The sequence below is a fragment of the Rutidosis leptorrhynchoides genome, chromosome 5, assembly GCF_046630445.1.
Source record: "Rutidosis leptorrhynchoides isolate AG116_Rl617_1_P2 chromosome 5, CSIRO_AGI_Rlap_v1, whole genome shotgun sequence".
In the NCBI taxonomy this organism is placed as follows: Eukaryota; Viridiplantae; Streptophyta; class Magnoliopsida; order Asterales; family Asteraceae; genus Rutidosis; species Rutidosis leptorrhynchoides.
Genome location: NC_092337.1, coordinates 152,909,928 through 152,933,816, shown reverse-complemented (window position 1 = coordinate 152,933,816; position 23,889 = coordinate 152,909,928). Strand labels below are relative to the sequence as shown.

Sequence of the window (23,889 nt, the reverse complement as noted above, 5' to 3'; positions counted from 1 at the left end):
TACATCACTTAGAAACATATTTCCAAGTCTACGAGTTTGCAGACAGAAAAGACATTGCTTTATCTTATATGTTCGAAAAAACAAACACTCTGCAGTAAAACGTCTGCAGACGCGCAAACATAAGACATACTCAATCCATCTCAAATGTATTGTCTTTAGATAAAAAATAAACAGTTTAAGAAAAAATGATTGTCACGTGTACTTTTTTTTTTTTTTTTTAATTTTTCAGCTTTACTGCTTACTTTTTATTTATGTTTTTGTGTTACATATATAAAAATATTATGTAGAGGTTTTAAATTTAAATTTAAATAAATGGGTAATTAATTTGGGAGCTAGTGATTAATAATAAAACAAACTACTACTAAATTGTAGACTTTTGGTGAAGTTTGACTGATTGACCGTATACGATGCAACTGCAATGTGCAAGCTACATGCATCATTCAACTGCAATGTGCAAGCTACATGCATCATTTAAAAAAGGAAGCGTAATTTTTTAACATGTTAATAATCAAGAATACCACCGGATTCATCAATTTAGAATCAGAAACTGATCGATAGCTGTTTTATGAGCCAGAACGAACGACATTCCTGTTTCGGGTTTCAGTACGGGTCGGGTCGGGTCGAGTCATATGGGCCTTGAGCTCGCCCATGTATCCACTAACACTCCCAACTTCCGTTCAACTGCCAAATCCAAAATTCAAATCCCTGCTTTCTGGTTCGTCTTCTTTTTTCTTTTCAATTTATTATTTCACAATATAATATAAATATAAATATAAATAATTACTGTACACACCACTGCTATTACATATGAGCTAGTTAGTTAGTTAGTTAGTTAGTTAGGAATTCTGTTAGTACTTGAGTGTGTTTGTTAGCATCTGTACGTGTATATGTATACTACTCTGTAGTAGCAGTTACAATAACAAGAATAATAGCATCACATTTTACAGTTACTCAATTCTCTCTGTTTCTCCATTTTCATTTTTTTTTCTTGAATTCTGCACTCCAAGTGTTCGATAAATTGTCTCCATCGTAATACAATCACAATGAGTTCAACTGATCAACCAGTAACTGTTGATCCCTCGGTTTCATTGTTACATCACTCGTCACATAACAACCCTGGTATGCGTTAATTTATGTATGATTCTTGTATCGAAATGATTTACCTGCTGGAACTATCTTGATTCATTACAAAGTATGATTGATTGTAGCAATTAATTTATCAAAGATGATGTAAATGTATTGCTCCGTAGTAGCTATTGTCCACATATTACTTTGCATGATACGATTGTTCATAGTTTGTGTTGTAGATGCAGAAATTGAAGAAAATGCTCCTCTCAAGAACCAATCTAAATCGTATGGTTCAGTTTATCGATATGTTGGTGTTGCTAGTTTGGGAGCCATATTGTTTGGATATCATTTAGGGTATCTACATTCTACAGCACCTTATAATTACTACAGTCATAAATACTCATAAAGTTCTTCAAATTTTAATCGATCATGAATTATTTCAGTGTGGTGAATGGTGCATTAGATTACCTTGCAAGGGATCTTGGTATTTCGGATAACAATGTTCTACAAGGTAACGTTTACCGAATCTAAATTCGGTTTCTCATTTTATTATATGTTTTTTGATAGCTTTTTGATTGTCGTTTTTTAGGGTGGATTATTAGCACACTTCTTGCTGGTGCTACTATCGGTTCGTTTACTGGAGGATTACTTGCAGACCGTTTTGGAAGACGAAAAACTTTTATACTAGACGCGTTCCCGCTTACCATAGGAGCAATTCTTTGGTTAGATATTAAAGTGAAAATGAAATGATTGTATTTTCCCAAAATCTAACATACAGAGTACACACTAGAGCTATTTATACCCTATTACATCAGTTAGCTAAACTAACAGAAAGGCTTAATACATTGCCTTGAATAAAGTTATCATCCTATAACAAATTCCTAACAGAATAATAAACTCCTAACTAAAGTAAGTAAAATATCTAGCATGCTTGATATATCTTGATGATGTCTCATTTGGTCCATAACTGCTAACTGAATGTATTGAATGAGAGAGTGTTGACTGTGATTGACTTGATGTTGCAGGTGTTGATTGAGATTCATTTGAAGCTGCATCATATACACCTCCCCCCCACCCCCCCCCCCCCCCCCCACCCCAACAAGTAGGCAGTGTGTATGGATCACAAGTGCCTAACTTGCTTAAACATAAGTGATAAGGTGTGTAGCTCAGGGATTTTGTTAATAAGTCTGCTGCTTGTTCCTTGGAGGGTATAAAAGTGGGAAGAATTGACCCATTTTTTATCTTGTCTCTGACAAAGTGGCAGTCAATTTCAATGTGCTTGGTTCTGGCATGTTGTACAGGGTTTGATGCCAGTGTTATTGCTGAGGAGTTGTCACAATATATGGTAATTGGAGAATCTGTGGATATGCCAAAATCTTTGTGTAAACATTTGAGCCATGTTAGCTCACATGTACAGTCTGCTAGGGCCCTGTACTCAGCTTCTGTGGATGACCTAGATACAACACTTTGTTTCTTTGACCTCCATGAGATGAGATTTGAACCCATAAAAATACAGTAACCTGATACTGATATTCGAGAGATTGGACAATTAGCCCAGTCACTATCACAATAAGCTAATATAGTAGGTTGAGAGGACTTAGTGTAAAAAAGACCTTGACCAGGACTGACTTTTATATATCTCAGAACTCTTGTTAATGCTTTCATGTGTGATGTAGTTGGAGCATTGGTAAATTGACTCAGTGTTTGGGCTGCAAAAGCTAAGTCTGGTCTGGTGATAGTTAGATATATTAGCTTTCCAACCAAGGTTTTGTATAGAGTTGGATCTTCTAAAGAAGGGGAATCATCAAGTGTCAGAGTTGTTTGAGGATCAAGTGGTGTACTTGCAGGTTTAGTGTCAAGTAACCCTGCATGTTCTAACAATTCTAAAGCATATTTTCTCTGTGTAAGTGCTAGGCCTTGTGATGTTCTTATGAATTCTATGCCCAGATAATAATGAAGTTGCCCTAGATCTTTAATGCTGAACTTCTTGTGTAGTTGTTCATTTATTGTTGTAATCGGTTGTTTGTTGTTGCCAGTTATCAAAATGTCATCTACATAGATGATAAGATGAATCACATCAGAATTTTGGTGTAGGGTAAATAAGGAAGTATCAGCATAACTCTGTGTGAATCCCATGGATTGCAAGAAGGTGGTTAATTTGGTAAACCACTGCCTGTTTGCTTGTTTAAGGCCATATAAGGATTTTCTTAGTTTGCAGACAATATTTTTCTGAAGTGGCTTTGGGTACCCTTGTGGAATAGACATGTAAACTTCTTCATGTAGGTCACCATGTAGGAAAGCATTGTTTACATCTAATTGTTCTATGACCCAATCCCTTTGTACTGCTACAGTAAGTAATGTTCTAATGGTAACCATCTTGGCAACTGGAGCAAAGGTCTCCTTGTAGTCTATTCCTTCTTTCTATGTATACCCTTTTGCAACTAGTCGTGCCTTAAACCTTTCAATTGAACCATCTGATTTGTATTTGTCCCTGTACACCCATTTGGACCCAATTGGTGTTTTGTGAGAGGGTAATGGGACTAAATCCCATGTATTATTTGCTTCCAGAGATGATATTTCTTGTTTCATAGCTTCATTCCATCTATCATCCTTTGATGCTTGTTTATAGTTATGTGGGTCACTGGTTGAGTTTAAATTGTTTATTAAGTGAAGTTGAGATGGATTTGTAAGATTAGAGTAGTTTAGAAAGTGAGATAGATGATGTTTGTGTGAAATGGAGTTGATTTTGGATTTGGATGGTGGAAGCTGATAGTCATTGAATTTGACAGGAATAGATTTTTGTCTTTGAGATCTTCTTTGATTTGGAATTGTGTTGTTGGTGATATTGGATGGAATAACAGATGGATCAGGTTGATTTTCTGTGTTGGGAATGGATTGACTTGTTGGATTGTTGTTGGTTGAAGTTTGTGATATAGTTGGAGTAGAGTGATTAATGTCATTATGTGTGTTGAAGGTTGCAGATGCATTTGATTGAGGAGTGGTGGATGAGAATGAAGGTGGTGGTATATAGATGGATTGTGGAGGGATAGGTATAGGGCTTTGGTTTGGATTTTGTGTTGTGTCTTTGTTGAAGGGAAATATGTTTTCATGAAAGAGGACATTTCTGCTCACAAAAGTCTTTTTGGTGAGTTGATTATATAGAAGATAACCTTTTTGTTGTGCAGGGTATCCTAGAAAAATGGAAGGAATTGCTCTAGGGGAGAATTTGTCAGTTGAATGTGAGTAAGCATAGGCTAGACAACCAATAACCTTTAGATGATTAAGGTCAGGTGATGTGTTGTGGAGAGTTTCATATGGACTTTTGTATTGTAAAGTTCTAGTGGGTAGTCTGTTTGTGATGAAGGTAGCAGCTAGTAAGCTGTAACCCCAAAAATGAATTGGAAAGTGAGCTTGAAAGTGAATTGCCCTAGCCATTTCTAGAAGATTTCTGTGTTTTCTTTCAGCCCTACCATTTTGTTGTGGTGTATAAGGACATGTGGTTTGGTGTGTTGTGCCATGTTGTTGAAGAAAGGTAGTGAGTTCATTGTTTAAGAATTCTAAACCATTATCTGACCTAAGACATTTGATATTGGATTGAAATTGGGTTTTGACATGTGCAAAGAAGAGTTTGAGAGTTGATGTAACATGTGATTTTGATGGTAATAAGAATGTCCATGTGGTTCTTGAAAAATCATCTACAAGAGTAAGAAAATATGTACATTTATTCAGAGTATAATGTTTATATGGACCCCATACATCTGCATCTACATGATCAAATTTTGATTTGGCATAAGAGTTAGAAACTGGAAAAGTAAGTACATGTTGTTTTGCTAATGGACAGATATTGCAAACTGTGGAAATATTACATTTGGAAAAAGAAAGTGATTTTTTTTTGTCTAAGGTATGGTATGAACAATGGCCAAGTCTTGAATGCCAGAGTGAATGATTGTCTTTGCTGGATGTTGTAGAGTTGATGGAAGAACGACTTTTGATGTTGGCTTTAGGATGAATGATGTAGAGACCATCATAGAGTTTGCCATGGGCAATCTGCTTGTGGTTGCCCTGAATATACATTCAAGATGATTGAATAGTACAGAGAAATTGGTGGTTTGAGTTATTTTACTAATTGACAGTATATTGTAAGTGAAGGATGGAATATAGAAGACATTTAGTAATGTAAGATCAGGTGTAAGTTTGACTGAGCCAGTGATAGAAACGTTGATGACTTGTTTATTTGGGAGTGTGACAGAGATGGATGTGTTGTGATGTTGTATGTTATGCATGTTTGATAAAGTGATGGACACATGATCAGTGACCCCACTATCTATGACCCAAGCATTGTTCAGATGACAGAAAAATGATGCTATAATAGAAGTCATACCTTGAGCCTGGTGGTCATTTGAAGTTCCCTGCATCATCAACAAGACCTGATTAAGTTGGTTCTGCAATTGATCCATCCTTGCTGCCATAACATCTTGATTTGTTGAATCTGTGAGAGAGCTTGATGAATCTGCAACATTGTTGGTGAAGATGCTATTCACAGTCTTTCCTTTGTTGTGATTCTTTGGTTGATATTTACCATGTAGAGGGTGTCCAGGTAGATAGCCTACATTCTTGTAACATTCTTCAGATGTATGACCTTCTCTGTAACAAGTGGAACATGTCACCCCAGCTTTGAAGGTGGATTTCCTTTCATTACCAGTGGCAGAAGTCTTTGTGAACTTTTGATAGTTGTTTTGTTTATAGCTCATTATAGTAGGCATTACAGATTTTGGCAGAGTACCATCTCTTTGCTTTTCTTCTTGTTTAAGCATGCCATAAGCCTTTGCAATGGTTGGTAAAGGTTGCATAAGTAAGATTTGACCTCTGGTAGTTGCATAACACTCATCTAAGCCCATGAGAAATTGGAGAAGTCTTTTCCTCTGTTCTCTTTCTCCATTTTGTTTACCATTTTCACAGGTGCAGGTGCAATTACACATGTATGGTGCCTCAAGTGCATCAGTTTCATCATATAGACCTTTTAACTTGTGATAGTAAACTTCAATGGTACTGTTATGTTGTTTCAATTGAGAGATGTCATTGGCAAGTTGATAGATCCTATGGCCATCAATTTGGGAGTAATGTTCTTGTAGTTCTTGCCAAAGATTTGCAGCAGTATTGATGAAATTTAGGCTGTTGCTGATTTCATCTGAGACCGTATTAAGAATCCAGGAGATTATCATGTCGTTGTTGCGTTCCCAAAGTGGCCGGAGAACTGAATCTGGTGCAGGTTCTTCATACTCCTTCGTCACAATTTTCAATTTGTTCTTCGCATTTAGTGCAATTAACATCGATCTTTTCCAGCTTCCATAATTCTCAGAACCAGATAGTTTCTTGGAGATCAGAATGAGTCCAGGATGATTGTTTTGGTGTAAGAACAATGGATGATTGTTGGAATTGATATCATTCGTATTGATGACGTCTTCAATTGTTGGTGCCGTTACTGTAATTGATGATTAATTGAAAGAGAATTTGATGATGAATTGAATCGAAGATTGTTTGCGGATGAATTTGTTGTATGATTAGATGAATTGTTGATTTGATTGTTCGATTTGGGGATGAAATTAGGGTTTGTGCGTGGTGGGATGATGGAGAACGTCTGATACCATAAAGTGAAAATGAAATGATTGTATTTTCCCAAAATCTAACATACAGAGTACACACTAGAGCTATTTATACCCTATTACATCAGTTAGCTAAACTAGCAGAAAGGCTTAATACATTGCCTTGAATAAAGTTATCATCCTATAACAAATTCCTAACAGAATAATAAACTCCTAACTAAAGTAAGTAAAATATCTAGCATGCTTGATATATCTTGATGATGTCTCATTTGGTCCATAACTGCTAACTGAATGTATTGAATGAGAGAGTGTTGACTGTGATTGACTTGATGTTGCAGGTGTTGACTGAGATTCATTTGAAGCTGCATCATATACACCTTTAGATATGCATCTAGTTTTTCACACTATTTAAATACAATACACAATATATTATATAAATATATATGTTATTAAAATGATTTAATATTTGCAGCGCCACAGCAAAAAACATGGAAATTATGATAATAGGTCGTTTGCTTTGTGGCATTGGAATTGGCATATCATCTACCGTCGTCCCTCTGTATATATCCAAGGTCAATTTATTATATAAAGTTCCATAATTTTCTTCCAAAATCAACCCTGTTTATACATAACAGACTAAAACACTTTTTTTCTTTTGTTTAGATATCACCGACTGATAATCGCGGTAGACTTGGGGCTATGAATCAGGTGTTTATTTGCATTGGGGTTTTTGCAGCTTTGTTGATTGGATTACCATTATCCACGAATTCTATATGGTAATTACATAACTTTATGTTGTTTTTTTTTATCTTATGATCCCTCATTATGTTTATGTATTATCATGCAGGTGGAGATCAATGTTTGGCATTGCTGTTATCCCGTCGGTTCTATTGGCCCTTGGAATGGCATTCACTCCTGAGAGTCCTCGTTGGCTCCTTCAGGTTTTCATTTTTAATATTTATAATAATTATAATTATAATTATAGTGCATCTATTTATAAAAGAGTTAATGGTGCAATTGTAGAAAAAGAAAGTTTCTGAAGCTGAGAAAGCAATCAGAAAACTATATGGGAGAAAAAAGGTTACAGAGGTTATGGCTGATTTAATGAAGAAAGGTTCTGAAGAAAACAATGCTGGTTGGTTTGATCTTTTCAGTAAACGATATATCAAAGGTATAACAAAACCTACAAATAAAACTTCATTACATAAGCATAATCTTTAATTTGAAATAACCAATGGTGTTGTGACAGCTGTCAGCGTTGGTGCCATCCTTTTCTTGTTTCAACAGCTGGCTGGAATAAATGGGGTTGTGTGTTATTCTACTACAGTATTCCACAATGCAGGAATTGAATCTGATATAGCAGCAAGTGCTCTAGTGGGGGCCACAAATGTTTTTGGTTAGATGAGTTGCATATTATTGCATCTGAAAAGGCTAATAGCCAAGTAGTTGACTTATAATGTTGACTTTGTTGCAGGCACAATAGTAGCATCTTCATTGATGGACAAAAGTGGACGGAAAAGTCTTCTTATCATAAGCTTTACTGGAATGGTATCACACAGCTTATATTCACAATTTCACACACTATTGTAAAAGTTGGTTGAGTCGGCCGACGCATCGGTTTGGTGACTAATCCGTCCCTTTTCGCTCAAAACCTCTAAAAAGTCGGGTCAAAGTCTGTCAAAGTCAGAGTTGGTCAAAATATAATTTTTTTTTAAATTCACCAAAAGTCAACGATGGTCAACATTCGACTCGTCCGTGTCTCGTCCCCGACTCGACCGACTCATCCCTCCAAGGGCGGACTGACTCGTCCCCGACTCGCTACTTTCACAACCTTTATTCACATCAAAATACACACATGAAATTTTATTTAAGAATTTTGTTTATATTTGTGTTTTTTTGGGGGGTGGAAAGGCTGCTTCAATGCTGCTGCTATCTTTATCTTCTGGTTGGGATGCGCTGGCACCGTATTCTGGATGGCTTGCTGTTATTGGGACCGTCTTGTGAGTAAAAATATAGATTCTTTTAAGTAAAAATATATTATATGCTTAATCTAATCTAATTGATCATGGTAAATAATTAAACAGGTATGTGGTCGCATTTTCACTTGGTGCGGGTCCAGTCCCTGCCCTATTACTACCGCAGATCTTTGCCTCTAGAATCAGGGCAAAGGCGGTTGCTTTATCACTTGGCGTGCATTGGGTATGTTTAGTTATTATGAATCAAATATAGAGTATTTTATTTTATTGTAGTTTTATTACTGACAGAATGGTTAATTTATGGTTGATCTAGATAACAAAAACTTCTTTATCGGCTTGTGTTTCCTGATCCTTGTGAGTACACTTGGCATAAGCAAAGTGTACCTTGGATTTGGCTGCATCTGTGCTATTGCTGTTGTGTACATAGCTTGTAACGTTGTGGAAACAATAATCTACACAATTTTTCAAATGTGCTATTTTCGTGCACAAATATTGTTAGTCTGTTAATACAAAGTAGTTTTGCTGTTAATCTTGGCTACTAAATGGAATATTACTATACTACAATCATACAGTTGATACAAAGAATTCAGTACTAAAAAATTTGTTGCCTTGTATATGATTTGTTTGCTACTCATTTGGTTATTGTATGATTTTGATTTGTTTCTTGTAATCATGTGGCTAAAAAGCTATAAAAGGAACTTGACAAAATGTCAAAGCTGTCCTGATACCTTTTAACACCTCATCTAAATTGGGCATGTATAATTTAATAACTTAATTAATTTATTGTATATACGTGTAACACTTTGCCATAAACATACCTTTCATAATCTTAGTTAACTTAAACCTTTAAGTACCCTCTCCTAATTGTTATTAAAAGTAAATTTATGTATAAAAAATTAGATTCAAACATTTTGACTTTTGAAAAGTCTAGTTTATGCAATGGTACTCAACAACGTTGAGTAAGTTGAAACTTTAAGTATTTGACTTAGACATGCAGTATTAATTAAGATTCTTGTTTAATATACTTACAAATATGATGTTTTCCTTAATTTATGTTACTTGTACAATTATTATACTATTTATACTCTTAATTAAACCAAATTAACCTTCACAATTAGCTTCAAACACTTTGACTTTAATAGTCTTAATGAAAAATCTAGCTATAACGGTCTCCGTACTCAACAAATAATTCGTATGTCATAATTCACTCAGGCTATTTATTACTTATCTATTTCTGTATTAAAAATTAATTTTTAAAAAATTAGTGATAATTAACGTAAGTTGAACTCCCTATGTACCTTATATTATTATATAACCACAAACTTATTGTTGTCGTCATTTTCAGAGTAATTGTTAACCAATTGGTAATTGAACAAATAAATTATCAGTTCATCCATATAATATGAATAGATCCAAGGACAACTAGTCTAGTTTTTACTGATTTGAGTCTGTAGTTTAGTAAAAATATGTGATGTGAATATGAGTTTTCAATTTCTGGCTATGCCAAATTATTTAAAAAGGGAGTGTTACTAAAGGGTGCGCATAATGCGCAATTCACTCGGTACCAGGTCTCGCTCTTGGGGGGCTTGATTACCTGAGGTTTTACCTTCTATGAGGGAGCCAATGTGCTCGTTCATAGGAGAGTTTCCTCGCTTACAAAAAAAAAAAAAAAATATGAGTTTGTAGGTAAATCTTTACTAGTTGTGTCACCTTGTGAACATAAATGATAGCAAATTTATGATGTTTGACATACACTGAGTAACTAATGACAATAATAACAGGCCTTTTTAATTTCAATGTCCTTATTATTTTTATGTCTTTGTTGTTGTGTAATAGTTTTATCACTTTGCGTTTATTAGTCTCGTATTTTGGTTTGGTTTTAAGTGTTTTTGTTTAGTTGTCATAGCATGGCTCGGTTGGAGTTAACGTCTATTTGTGATGTTTACTAGTTTTGAGCCCGTCCAGTTTTATATTGTACGTTTCGATTTGGATCATCTTTCGATGAAGATCTCATCTATAAAGTTTTCGCTATTTTTGTCCAAAAAAAAAAAAAAAAAAAAAAAGAAAAACTAATGACAACAAAATGGGCACATGTACTTTTTATATTTGTTTCAGAATTAATACCATAACTTATGATCTAAGTAAATCAAATTTTAACTGTACCTTCATATATATTTTAAGTTAAATATAAATAAATACCCAACTATAGGTAGAATGAGTCTTCATACAAAATTACAAATAAGCATGACTGCTCATACTAAACATACATTTCACATCAACATCTTGAAAATTTTTCATTCTAAAAACTCTTTATTTCACTTGTTTATTTTTTCAATTGGCTTATCAATAGGTATTGTTTGTGCCCTTTATCTACAAAATTTCTCTTCTGTCATTCAAACTTCAATTTTTTCCATTTTCCATTCATTTTCTTCGCTCCCAATATCATCGTCACCAACATCCCAAACTTCGAATCTATCACAACCATTGTTATTTTCGCCAACGACTATTTCACTAGAAGAACAAATGCCCATAGTACACAATATCAACGATCAAGAATTGGTGAAGAGTGTGATCAACATATCGACTACTAATGCTAATGCCCCTTCTTCTAAGGTAGCGTTTATGTTCTTGACCCCGGGGCCATTGCCACTTGCACCCTTGTGGGAATTGTTCTTTAAAGGGCATAAAGGTCTTTTCTCCATCTACGTCCATACTCATCCTTCGTACACAGACACCATCCCACAAGATTCTGTCTTCTACGGCCGAAGAATTACTAGTCAGGTTAGGTTCTACAAAATTTAACTACAAACGAGGTTCATAACACAAATCCTTAGTCTTAATAAGCTTTCGTTATAAACAGAGTGAATTTTAGTAGCCTCTAAATGTTTAAGTAAACTAATTCCAAAATATCCATAGTTTATATTTATATATTATTAAACTAAAAATCAATGGCAGATTTATAACTGATATAGGTGATTTTAGGCTACGTGGAATAATGAGGCACTAGACAAGCTAATATATACTCCGTATACGATTATTATGATTAATGATTAATGATAAAATGAAAGGTATAAAGTGTAAAAGAGGGAAATCGGTCAGATACTCAGATGACCCTAAATCGGAAAGTATTTAAGGATATGCTCTTAAATTATATTTTGGCGGAAGTAGTAAGCAACAGTATTCGAAGTTTTTAGTGCAATATTTTTGGACTTTTTTAATTTTGCCCTCACATTTTTTTTTTGTTCAAAAGCTTTCTATTTTGCCATCAAACCCTCTATATTTTATCCAAAAGTCTCATTATTTTGTCCAAAACCTCCATATTCTACCAAAAAACCTCCAATTTTACTCAAAAGCATTCATATTTTGCCCAAAACAATTGCTACGCTTTTAATTTTTTTCCCCCGTTGAAAGAAATTTCTGTTTCCGCCACTGAATTTTTGGCCTCTAATCACGCACCACACACGGTGCGTGGTGGTCCGCGCATGGTGCGTGTTAACATTGTTGCTGGTTTACTCTGCTACAATAATTTTCACGCGCAACTCGCACAACGCAACAGACATCGTGTGTGATGTATTTCAGAATTAATATATATTACATACACGCACATAAAGTGTTCGAACGAAATGTATTTCCGAAATAACGAATCAAACGAACGAAATATTGATTATACCTAATTATTAGACTTTGTGAAAGATGTCACAATGTCCAATTTCTTGATCAACAACTTTTATGACAAATTTTCGTCACAAAAACGTGTACCGGGGGTATTTTATGCGTTCATGCATAGTATAATTTGTAAACGGGTTTACAAATGCTTCTGGATTGAAGGTGTTACGAAATCAAGTAGGGATCAAGCATAAAAATTGAAAAAGCGCACAAAATATGGCAAATCAAATGTTTCATGCGTGTTTGTGTGTTTTTGTGCGTTAAAAATAGACATGGACGCCCTTTTAAAAGAGCACACGGTCTTTGTTGCTAGTAATTTGGTGTGTGTTGCGTGTAGAAGAAGATGTCTGCGATAAATGCTTTGTAACACGCACAAACCACCACGCACCGTGCGTGATTCATGGCTAGATATAAAAATGGAAATTAAGAATATTCAAAGGAATATCATCAAACAATTTGAGATTTATGAGCATTTTGACCAATATCCGTATAAAATATAATGAACATGATATATCAACAAGACATAAATTTGCAAAAATTGTTGGGCATGTGAGGCCATTCCCAACGGTTTCCGCCATCATCAATTCCTCATTTAGACCTCGAGGGCTCCATTGGCATTCCCTAGCCATCATGTTATTCGTCATGTTCATCCTACTTCACCACATTCCAGCGTGAAGCTTTGAACAAACATGTTGTACATCATGCTTTAATATAAGTAAATTAATCTATTTTATTTATAAATTGGGTTAAGTTGTTTTGAGAAAAGGTGTGATTGTTGGGAGTAATTAGTCATGACTTAGTTCTGGTGAGGAAGTGCTGATGTGACGTTGATCCGGCGTTGATGTGGCACTCAGTCCTGGTAAGAAAGTATGTCATGATTGAGAATGGTCTGATAAGCCTTTATCTATCTTTTCAGTTGAACTAGATTTATCAATCCATTCAATTAGAGATGTACTTAAGAGAAGATATTCAGATTTACTAGGGATTGTTTATAAATTATATTTAAGTAATATTTATTTTATAGTAATCATATTCGGCAAAAGACATAACTTAAATTAAAATAGATTTGACGATATATCTAGTGAAATTACAACTGATACAGATTCTATTATTCAATTTGAGTGGATCCAAGAGGTCTACTCGAACGGCATACATTGACTACTGACTTATATGTCCATAAATACATTAACAAAACACCAAAAAACTAAAACAAATGCATCATTGAATAACAAAACACTAATGCCACAAAAAACTGTATGCAACAAACAAATTAAAGAAACACATAACTATATGTAATCTCTTATAATTAAATTAATTAATCTATTTTTTCTACTATTATACATATGCTTCCTATACTTTTATTAAACTGAATACTTGACCCCTTGTATTATTATCTTGTAGCCGGTTAAATGGGGTGGTATTTCAATGATAGATGCTGAAAGAAGACTACTAACAAATGCTCTACTTGACCCTTCAAATCAAAGATTTGTGCTATTATCCGATTCTTGCATCCCGTTGTTCAACTTCACAACAATCTACAACAATCTCATTAACTCTAACACAAGCTACTTATGTTCTTTTGACGAAATAGGCAATGTAGGACGTGGTCGCTATAATCCTCAAATGTCGCCTAACGTTACCATCCAAGATTGGCGAAAAGGGTCTCAATGGTTTGAAGTTAATCGCGATCTTGCACTTGGGATCATTGTTGATCAAAAATACTACAACTTGTTCAAAGAATATTGTCGTCCACCATGTTACAATGATGAACATTACTTGCCGACTATGGTAAACAAGTTATATGGGATAATGAACTCGAACCGTACTCTAACTTATGTTGACTGGTCAAAAGGGGGCGCGCATCCGAGAAATTTTCAGATGGATGAGATTACAGAAGAGCTGTTGAATTCAATTCGATTTGGTTCAACTGGATGCGTTTATAATGGTAAGACAACACCTATGTGTGTGTTGTTTGCTAGGAAGTTCACACCGGGTACTTTAAACCCATTGCTAACGTTTGCTACTATATTGTTTGGTTCTAACTAGGTAAGAAACCCGCGACGTAGCTGGATGTAATTTTTTTTTAAATCTAAATTAATTGTCAATGGTTAGAAAAATATATTATGAGCTGGCAACTCTATCATAGAAGCGATAACATTTTTCAGCAAACGATGAAACTTTTTTTGTAGTGAATTCTTATTGTGTAATACAAAATCATTGTCTAACTTGTTAGGAGTTAAATATATAGTGTATGTTCTATTGATTGTTAGTGATGTAAGTAGTGATGGTATGAAGCATAAATACCATTACCACACCTAGGGTTTGATAACTTCCGACACTTTACACATATTGCTTCACCTTGATTAAATACATGTTCTCAATCTTGTAACAAACTACCTCCTAATTGTAACCATATAACTTGTGACTCTAAGAGATTGTCAAACACCTGCTCATGATCTTCATCATCATCTCATCATTCATCATGCTTATTCATCATATTATACACGAAATATATACATACATATATACATCTACTGTCATCAACTTAGCATCTAACACACGCGAATTGAGTTAAAAAAATATTTCAGTTGGTATCAGAGCATAAGAGGTCTTCCTCATCGATCTACAACTCAAATTTCATTTTTATTTGCTATTATTTGTGACGACCCGAAAATTTCTGACCAAATTTAAACTTAATCTTACTATGATTCCGACACGATAAACAAAGTTTGTAAAGTTGAGTCTCAAGAATTCTTGAACTGTTTACATAGATTCAGTTAACCTTTAACTATGTCCGACGATTAACGAACAATTATTTGTAAATAAATATGTACAGGTGTATAAATATATAAATGTGAATAAATATAATAATTGAAAATAATAAAATTTAATCATTTGAAATAAGAATTATTATTATTAAGTATTGACGTTAAGAATTATTATTATTATTACTATATATATATATATATATATATATATATATATATATATATATATATATATATATATATATATATATATATATATATATATATATATCATATAATTAATAACATGTAATGTTAATATCTAATATAATAAATTTAATTATAAGTTAAACTATAATTGTTATAGTAATAATATTAATACTTTCAATATTAACATATATAATAGTATTATTAATACTATTATGAAAATGGATATAAATATAAGTTGTTATATTATTATTACAATAATTATTATTAATAGTATTATAATTATCATTAAAGTTATAATATGGAGACAGAATACATGTAACTTGTTATATCATTTGTATTATTAGATATTATTATCTTTATTATTAAGAATTATTAGTATTATTATAAACTAATATTATTATTAGGAACTAATACCTTGTATTATTATTAACATTTTTTTATTATCATTATCATTATAAAACTTATTAACAATTATCAATATCATCATATTATTATCACTATTTTTTTTTGGTTATTATATTTAGTATCTTATCAATAATAATAATATTACTATTAGTAATATAATTATTAGTAATTATTATTATTATTATTATTATTATTATTATTATTATTATTATTATTATTATTATTATTATTATTATTATTATTAATAGTATTCTAGATTTGTTAATAATGGTATTAGTATTTTATTGATGTTATTATCAATGTTATTATTATTAATATTACTATGAGCATTATCATTAATATTTATTATTATCAGTATTATTTTTATTTATTAGTATTATTAGTATTATTAGTATTATTATTAATTATTAATAGAATTATTATTATTAATATAATTATATATATTAATTACTAAAAACTAATTTTTATAAAAATCAGAAAAAGGAAACAGAATCAGTGTTACATATCTGTTAATCTATATTGCATTTTTGTTTCTATCCACAATTTTTACATATCATTTTCAACCGTACCAATCTATTGAACCCTACTGTTTAATTATATTTCCTTTTAATTTAGTTCTGTTCCTGATTAAATTATATTGTCGACCTTTTGGACTATAAAAACAATCTAATTGTTAGTAATATGAGTTACCTCATTCAGTTTTCTCTTTATCACAGTCAATTAGCAATTAAAATATCCGTCAATTGTCGAATTAAAAAAAAGAGAGATGAAGAACATAGCTGCTGCTCTGTTCGTGCTTAAGTTTTAAAAAAGCTTGAATTCGAAATTAATGTCAAAATCCTTAAATGTAGTTTGGTTAGGCATCTCTTGTTTAAACTATCTGTAAAATATTAGTTTCCAATTCATCAAATTAAAGGCGAATTTTGAAGTCAAAGTTTTCAAATAAAAAGTCAACTATTATGTTCATCGCGAAATTCGAATTCCATATGATGTTTCAGGTTCAATTGTTGATTGAGATAGTTTATAAGAGTCGTCTGAAACTTATTTCATGTTATAATTATAAGTCAAAACAGTCTTAAAATTTAAATTGATGTTTGAGTTCATGAAGTGTTCATATGAGCTGTACAGAAATTTTTTTTAAATTTTTTTCTGTTTTAATTAAATTGATCAGTCACTTATCATTTCTGATCAGTTGAAGAACCTAAACTTATCTATTAATCAATTAATTCGATCTCTTATACGTTGGCCGATTTGTTTCTGGGTTGGAAGAAGAAGAGGAGGAAGAAAAACAGACAGTGTAAAGCATTTAAGTTATAATCTATAACAGAAAAGTAGGATTAGATGAATGGTTAGGGTGTTGACGGTTTGGCAAGTGATCGAGGGTTCAAACCTGGACAGAAGCAGATTTTTTTTAAAACTTCTAAGGTAGTATTACTATCTTAATAAGTATTATTATTATTATTAATATTATTATTATTATTATCTTTAATATTATTACTTGATTGTTCTTATTATTATGTATTATTGTTGTTATTAAGTAATTATTATTATTATTATTATTATTAACAAGATTATTAGTACAATTAATATTATTACCCTTATTGTTACTACTAATATTATTATTATCATTAAAAAATATAGTTTCATCACTAATATAAGTGTTAAATATCAATTAGTATTATAATTATAATTATAATTATAATTATTATTATTATTATTATTATTATTATTATTATTATTATTATTATTATTATTATTTATCACTTATTAGTATTTTTATGACTATGTAAGTATAATTATTATTATGATTATAGTTATAAATAAGAATATTATTATTATTATTAGTAAAATAAGTAGTATTATAAATATTATCCTTATTATTATTAATATAATCATTAGTATTATTATTATTATTAAACTTATTATCATTCTTATAAAATTATTATTTTTGGTATCACTAAAACTATCAATATTATCATAAAAAGATACTTTTATATAAAAATACATTACGCTATACTTTTATTACTAAAAAGATATTAGTTAAGCTATATCAATTAATATATAAATATATACTAAACCTTAACATATAGTTTTTATTATTAATGATAAGTAATAGTTATATAAAACATATAAACTAAATATATTAAATTTATCTAAATAAAATATAGTATAACAAGTATATTATTAATATATATATATATATATATATATATATATATATATATATATATATATATATATATATATATATATATATATATATATATATATATATATATAATTGATCGATTACGATTACATGTATTAATATATCCACAAATGATATAGGTTCGTGAATCCGAGACTAACCCTGCATTGTTCAATATCGTCATATGTATTTTTACTACAAAATACAGTATAGTGAGTTTTATTTGCTCCCTTTTTAAATGCTTTTGCAATATATATTTTTGGGACTGAGAATACATGCGCTGCTTTATAAATATTTGACGAAATAGACACAAGTACTTAAAACTACATTCTATGGTGGATTATTAAACCGAATATGCCCCTTTTAGTCTGGTACTCTAAGAATTAGGGAACAGACACCTTAATTGACGCGAATCCTAAAGATAGATCTATCGGGCCCAAAAGCCCCATCCAAAGTACCGGATGCTTTAGTACTTCGAAGTTATCATGTCCGAAGGGAGTCCTGGAATGATGGGGATATTCTATATGCATCTTGTCAAGGTCGGTTACCGGGTGTTCACCATATGAATGAATTTTTATCTCTATGCAGTTTGCGAAATGCCTGATATGAGATTAAGTTTATGAGAAATTGAAATATGAAATCTTGTGGTCTATTAAATTATGAAAATGATTGATTACGATAAACTAATGAACTCACCAACCTTTTGGTTGGCACTTGAAAGCATGTTTATTCTCAGGTATGAAAGAAACCTTCCGCCGTACATTTTCTCATATTAGAGATATTACTTGGAGTCATTTATGACATATTTCAAAAGACGTTCCATTCGAGTCGTCGAGTTCATCAAGATTATTATTAAGTCAATTATAGTTGGATATATTATGAAATGGTATGCATGCCGTCAACTTTCGATGTAATGAAAGTTTGTCTTTTAAAAATGAATGCAATGTTTGTAAAATATATCATATAAAGGTCAAGTACCTCGCGATGTAACCAAATGTAATGTATTTATCCAGATGGATTAGGACGGGTCGTTAAAGTTGGTATCAGAGCGGTGGTTGTAGCGAACCAGGTCTTGCATTAGTATGTCTAACTGATAGTTGTTTAGATGCATTAGTGGGTCTGGACTTCGACCGTGTCTGCATGTCAAAAGTTTTTCTTATCATTTCGTGTCGAAAATTACCTGCTTATCATCCTTAGGAAATTACCTGCTTATCATTCTTAGTCTAGACACATTTTACTGCATTGACTGCATGAATAGTGTATAGACAAAATTCATATCCTAGCGCATCTGATAATTCATATCTTAGGACATCTGTTACTGTAGACTTGCCTGACATATGCCGTAAATTCCTCCGTAGTCTACGAAATCTTTAGTACTATATATATAGATATTCTATGTAGTTAGAATATCATCCAATATTCGAAAATCATTTCATATTGAAAAATCCTTTACTCTATCATACGAGATGGAACTCGCAACTAGTTCAAATCCCTCGGATTCCGAAAACTATGCCGATATGAATTTCCACTCAAACTCCAAAAGCAGTGAGACCGAAATGGATCAACCATTTAGCCATCATCAATTCTGGATGAATTAGGGATGGATTCGTAGTCAACGTAATCAATGGAGACAAGAAGAAGGTGATCCTTTCCATCAACCGAAATCACCTCTTGGCGAAGAACCTGAAGCACTTACCGGTGAACCTATTCGTAATACCATTTCTCTCTCATTTTCGGAGTATCTCGCCACGACTATATCACAAGCCAGATTCTAAATCTTATTCATTCGCTCTGATGTTATGCGAGGTGTATATAAAATAGTTTATATTTTACTAGGAAACACTATTAAATACGATACAATTTTACACAAGATATTTATTTATTTATAGAATGGATATACTTAAACCTTGCTACAACACTTATAGGCAGTGTACCTAATCGTACAGTAGTGTAGTTTTTAGTAAGTCCGGTTCGTTCCACAGGGAAATCTTTAAACAAAGTTCAACGCTATATTAGTTTACTTTTATAAAAATACAAATATATATATAAGTAATATTATTATTATAAAGGGGGGTTTTTACCGTTTAATGACCGGTTTGTCGATTTTAAAACTTTAGTCGCAGTTAAAACCTAATGTAAAATATAAAATAAATACAAGACTTAAATTAAAGCGTAAAGTAAATAACGATAATGAAATTGCGAATAATAAAAGTGCGATAAAATAAAATTGCGATAATTAAAAAGTACGATAATTAAAAGTGCGATTAAATAACAATAAATAAAAGTGCGATAATTAGAAGTGCAATTAAATATAAAATAAAGGAAATTAAATATGAAATAAAAGAATTATGCTTATTTAAACTTCCGTAATCATGATGTTTGACGTGTTGATTTTAGTTTTATGCCCATGGGTTAATTGTCCTTTGTCCTGGATTATTCAATATGTCCGTCTGGTTTTTGTCCATAACAGTCCATCAGTCATAAATATAAATTGCAAGTGTCCTTGTCAAATTATTATTATACCCGAAGTTAAATATTCCAACTAATTGGGGATTCGAATTGTAACAAGGTTTTAATACTTTGTTTAATGAATACACCAGGTTATCGACTGCGTGTAAACCAAGGTTTTACTACTTTGTTAACAATTACACCAATTACCCTTGAATGTAATTTCACCCCTGTTTTAATTATTCTAGTGGCTATTAATTCATTCCCGTGTCCGGTTAAATGAACGATTATTCATACATATAAATACCCCGCCCATCGTGTCCGATTGAGTGTATATGGTAATTTATAGGGACGCCCAATTGTAAATCTTTACATTAACATTAACAAACTTTCATTTAGTTAAACAAATATAAAGCCCATTAATAGCCCATAGTCTAATTTCCACAAGTGTCGTTCTTTTGTCCAAACCCCAATTATGGTACAAAGCCCAATTACCCAATTTTAGTAATTAGCCCAACATCATGATTACTTCGTTTTAAATAAGCATAATAATAACTTAGCTACGAGACATTAATGTAAAAAGGTTGAACATAACTTACAATGATTAAAAATAGCGTAGCGTTACACGGACAGAATTTCGACTTACACCCTTACAACATTCGCTAACATACCCTTATTATTAGAATTATAATTAAAATTAAAATATAAATTATAAATATAAATATAAATTTTACGTATGAAGAGGAAGAAAAAGATGATGAAATTTGATCAGAATTCGGTTGGCTTTATAGCCAGAGTTGAAAATTGGGGTTCCGCGACTCGCGGCAAAAACCCCTTCAAACTCCGCGAGTCGCGGAGATAGTATTTACAGCTCAGTCCTTGGAGTTTTCTCTACCGACGGTTTTTAATATATATATATATATAATATATATATAATTAATATAATTAATTATATATTATATTATATTTATATACATAGTTAACTTGTAATTTTTAGTCCGTTGCGTCGAGCGTTAAGAGTTGACTCTGGTCCCGGTTCCGGATTTTCGAACGTCCTCGCGTACAATTTAATATCTTGTACTTTGCGTTTTGAATCTTGTACTTTTGTAATTTCGAGACGTTTCTTATCAATAATTGGAACCTTTTTGATTGTCTTTTGTACTTTTGAGCTTTTTGGTCGTTTGCGTCTTCAAATCGTCGAATCTGTCTTTTGTCTTCACCTTTTATTATTTAAACGAATATCACTTGTAAATAGAACAATTGCAACTAAAAGCTTGTCTTTCTTGAGGAATAATGCTATGAAATATATGTTCGTTTTTAGCATTATCAAATATTCCCACACTTGAGTGTTGCTTGTCCTCAAGCAATATTGTCTTGAAATACTATAATCACTTCTTTATTCTTCACACTTTGTACATCAGTGATTTCTATACGGCGGTATAAACAATGGTAGTAACGATATGGTTTACAGTCCCACATGACTATAAAAATTTAGATCCATTAAGGAAATTGGATCTTTATGAAAACATTTGATCTTTTGAAATCTAGTTTTTACCCTAGATAAGTTTTCCGGAATAACCCTTTACCGGTGTTTGCAAAATATTTTTGTGGGTTTGGTGGGTTTCAGATTTGAAAATTTTAGCTCAAAACTTGCGGTTTTGTGTCACCCACTTGCTAACCTTGTATTTGGAAAGCAACACGTCCAGTTTACTTGTCCCGTATATTACCTTTCGGTAAACTACCGTCCGGTTGTAAAGGAAAGCGTTGAACAAGCAACTGTTAAGGCAATGTCCCGTGACATGCTTTTGATTATGGTCTATAACGTGTCGGACGCAATTACTATCCTTGGTAGGAGCAATAGTAAAGCTCACCCTTATAATTTGTCGGTTTGGCACAAAGTCCTGTCTTTGACCATGTTATGCAACCACCGTTCTTACGGTTGACACCCGATTTAGTTCAGGTGACCTAATGAATTCCAGGTGAATTCCTAGGATTTTACGTTCAATGGTAATGAACGCATTGAAAATAGGGTTTTCAGAAAACAAATCGGTTTGTAGTTTTGATCAAAATATTTTCTCGTTTAAGCTCGAGTTTAGATATCATTGAATTCCATGAGTTTGAATTCTCAATCTTTAAGGTCAATCTCTAGGATTGAGTAATATCAGTCTTAAAAGCTGATTTTTAATCTTTAAGGAGATTATCCTTTCTAGGGATCTGATTCATTAGTCTTATCCAGCTAATTTGCATGGTGCCCCCCCATTGTACGAGATAAATCCTTCTCATGGTTAGGATAAATCTGACCACTTGGCGACCCTGTTTAATGCTGAGGTCCGTGGATTTCCTGCTGATTTTAGTGATGACTTTTCTAGATTTTTCGTCAACCTACAGTTGGTCTGGACGACAACTTCATGACCTAAATCAAGAAGCGCGTGTCTTTTTCGGAAGACTTAACTTCCTTTTAATGATGGAATTGATTCATCATGTAGATCCATCTTTTCTTTTCTTTCATCGGGTAAAACAGTTTAGTTTAGTCCAAAGCAAAAGTATTTTCAGTTATTTGTTACAGATATATGTGACATATGTTAAGATAACTTGGTAAATTTTCCCACACTTGGCTTTTATTTTCCTTTTTATCGTCCTCTATTCCATTTTAAATGAATTTTAACATTTTAGTTTGTTTCTCAATTTATGTCCTTTCCGAGGTAACAATAATTTCGGTGTTAAAACCTAGTTTTATCGTTCATAAATATGTATAAACATGATTTTGAATTCATTTAATTGAAAATTTTGAAAAATTTTACTAGAATTGGGTAGTCAGTATATAAGACTAGGGCTGTTCTTTTTTATCAGAGAGCACTAGATTCTAATACAACTACTGCTTTACTAGTATTTTTAATGGTAACCAAGTGTTTAATATAAAAATTTTTAAAATCCGAAAGAATTTAACCCCTTCCCACACTTAAGATCTTGCAATGCCCTCATTTGCAAGAAATCAGTAACAATTTAAATTATTGAGGGTGATTTGTGTGAAAATGATTAAATTTTTACCAAAGTTTCCAAATATATTGGCGTTTGTTTGCTGAATGATAAATGGTGCACGTCATTTGTTCATTCCGTCTTGTTGTTATTTCACATATATTTTGCATCTTGTCGTCAAAATTAGTTGCTTTTGCTGAACTTAATGCCAGTCTTTGAAAATGCGTTGTTTTACCCTGTTGTGTACATAAGATAAACTGCAAACATATATACATATTTTTGAAGTTTGGTAAATTACCCCACATTCAAAAATTATTAAAATCTAAGAATAAAAGTTAGATAATTATAAAAATGATTACAATATTAACAAAAGTATTAAACATATCAATAATTACAAATTACAAAATAAAAAAAAATAAGTAAACTAAGGATGATATTGGTACCAATAGGGGTTCCAGGCATAACCATAAGTGCTATAGAATGCTTCGGCAGGGTCATACGTAGGATATGGTGGCTGCATCTCTATCGACCAAGGAGGGAATACGGGTTTCGGTGTAGGAATATAGTTTCTACCTATATGTTGGCAATGCGCTATGATCTGG

The 23,889-nt window shown here is 32.1% G+C and overlaps 2 protein-coding genes and 1 pseudogene across 2 annotated transcripts; 2 read left to right on the top strand and 1 right to left on the bottom strand.

The window, feature by feature from the left end:
- The first annotated feature begins 565 nt into the window (after positions 1-565).
- On the top strand, positions 566-9,211 carry LOC139846845 (plastidic glucose transporter 4-like; annotated as a pseudogene).
- On the bottom strand, positions 4,823-6,735 carry LOC139850257 (uncharacterized). Its single transcript, XM_071839841.1, has 2 exons — positions 5,450-6,735; positions 4,823-5,130 (listed from the first exon to the last, which is right to left on the bottom strand). The coding sequence occupies exons 1-2, from the start codon at positions 6,396-6,398 to the stop codon at positions 5,093-5,095; spliced, it is 987 nt and encodes a 328-aa protein (XP_071695942.1). The 5' UTR covers positions 6,399-6,735; the 3' UTR covers positions 4,823-5,092.
- A 1,959-nt stretch (positions 9,212-11,170) lies between the features above and the next one.
- LOC139849109 (glycosyltransferase BC10-like) lies at positions 11,171-14,359 on the top strand. The gene is made up of 2 exons (XM_071838782.1): positions 11,171-11,428; positions 13,715-14,359. The coding sequence occupies exons 1-2, from the start codon at positions 11,171-11,173 to the stop codon at positions 14,357-14,359; spliced, it is 903 nt and encodes a 300-aa protein (XP_071694883.1).
- Positions 14,360-23,889: the final 9,530 nt, after the last annotated feature.

What these genes read in the sequence shown, in the direction of transcription:
- LOC139850257 (XM_071839841.1), bottom strand. Translation starts at nt 6,398, where the DNA reads ATGTTAATTGCACTAAATGCGAAGAACAAATTGAAAATTGTGACGAAG. An exon ending in AAATGACCACCAGGCTCAAG is followed by an intron (nt 5,131 to 5,449) that starts GTATGACTTCTA and finishes ATGTATATTCAG; the next exon opens with GGCAACCACAAGCAGATTGC.
- LOC139849109 (XM_071838782.1), top strand. Translation starts at nt 11,171, where the DNA reads ATGCCCATAGTACACAATATCAACGATCAAGAATTGGTGAAGAGTGTG. An exon ending in GCCGAAGAATTACTAGTCAG is followed by an intron (nt 11,429 to 13,714) that starts GTTAGGTTCTAC and finishes ATTATCTTGTAG; the next exon opens with CCGGTTAAATGGGGTGGTAT.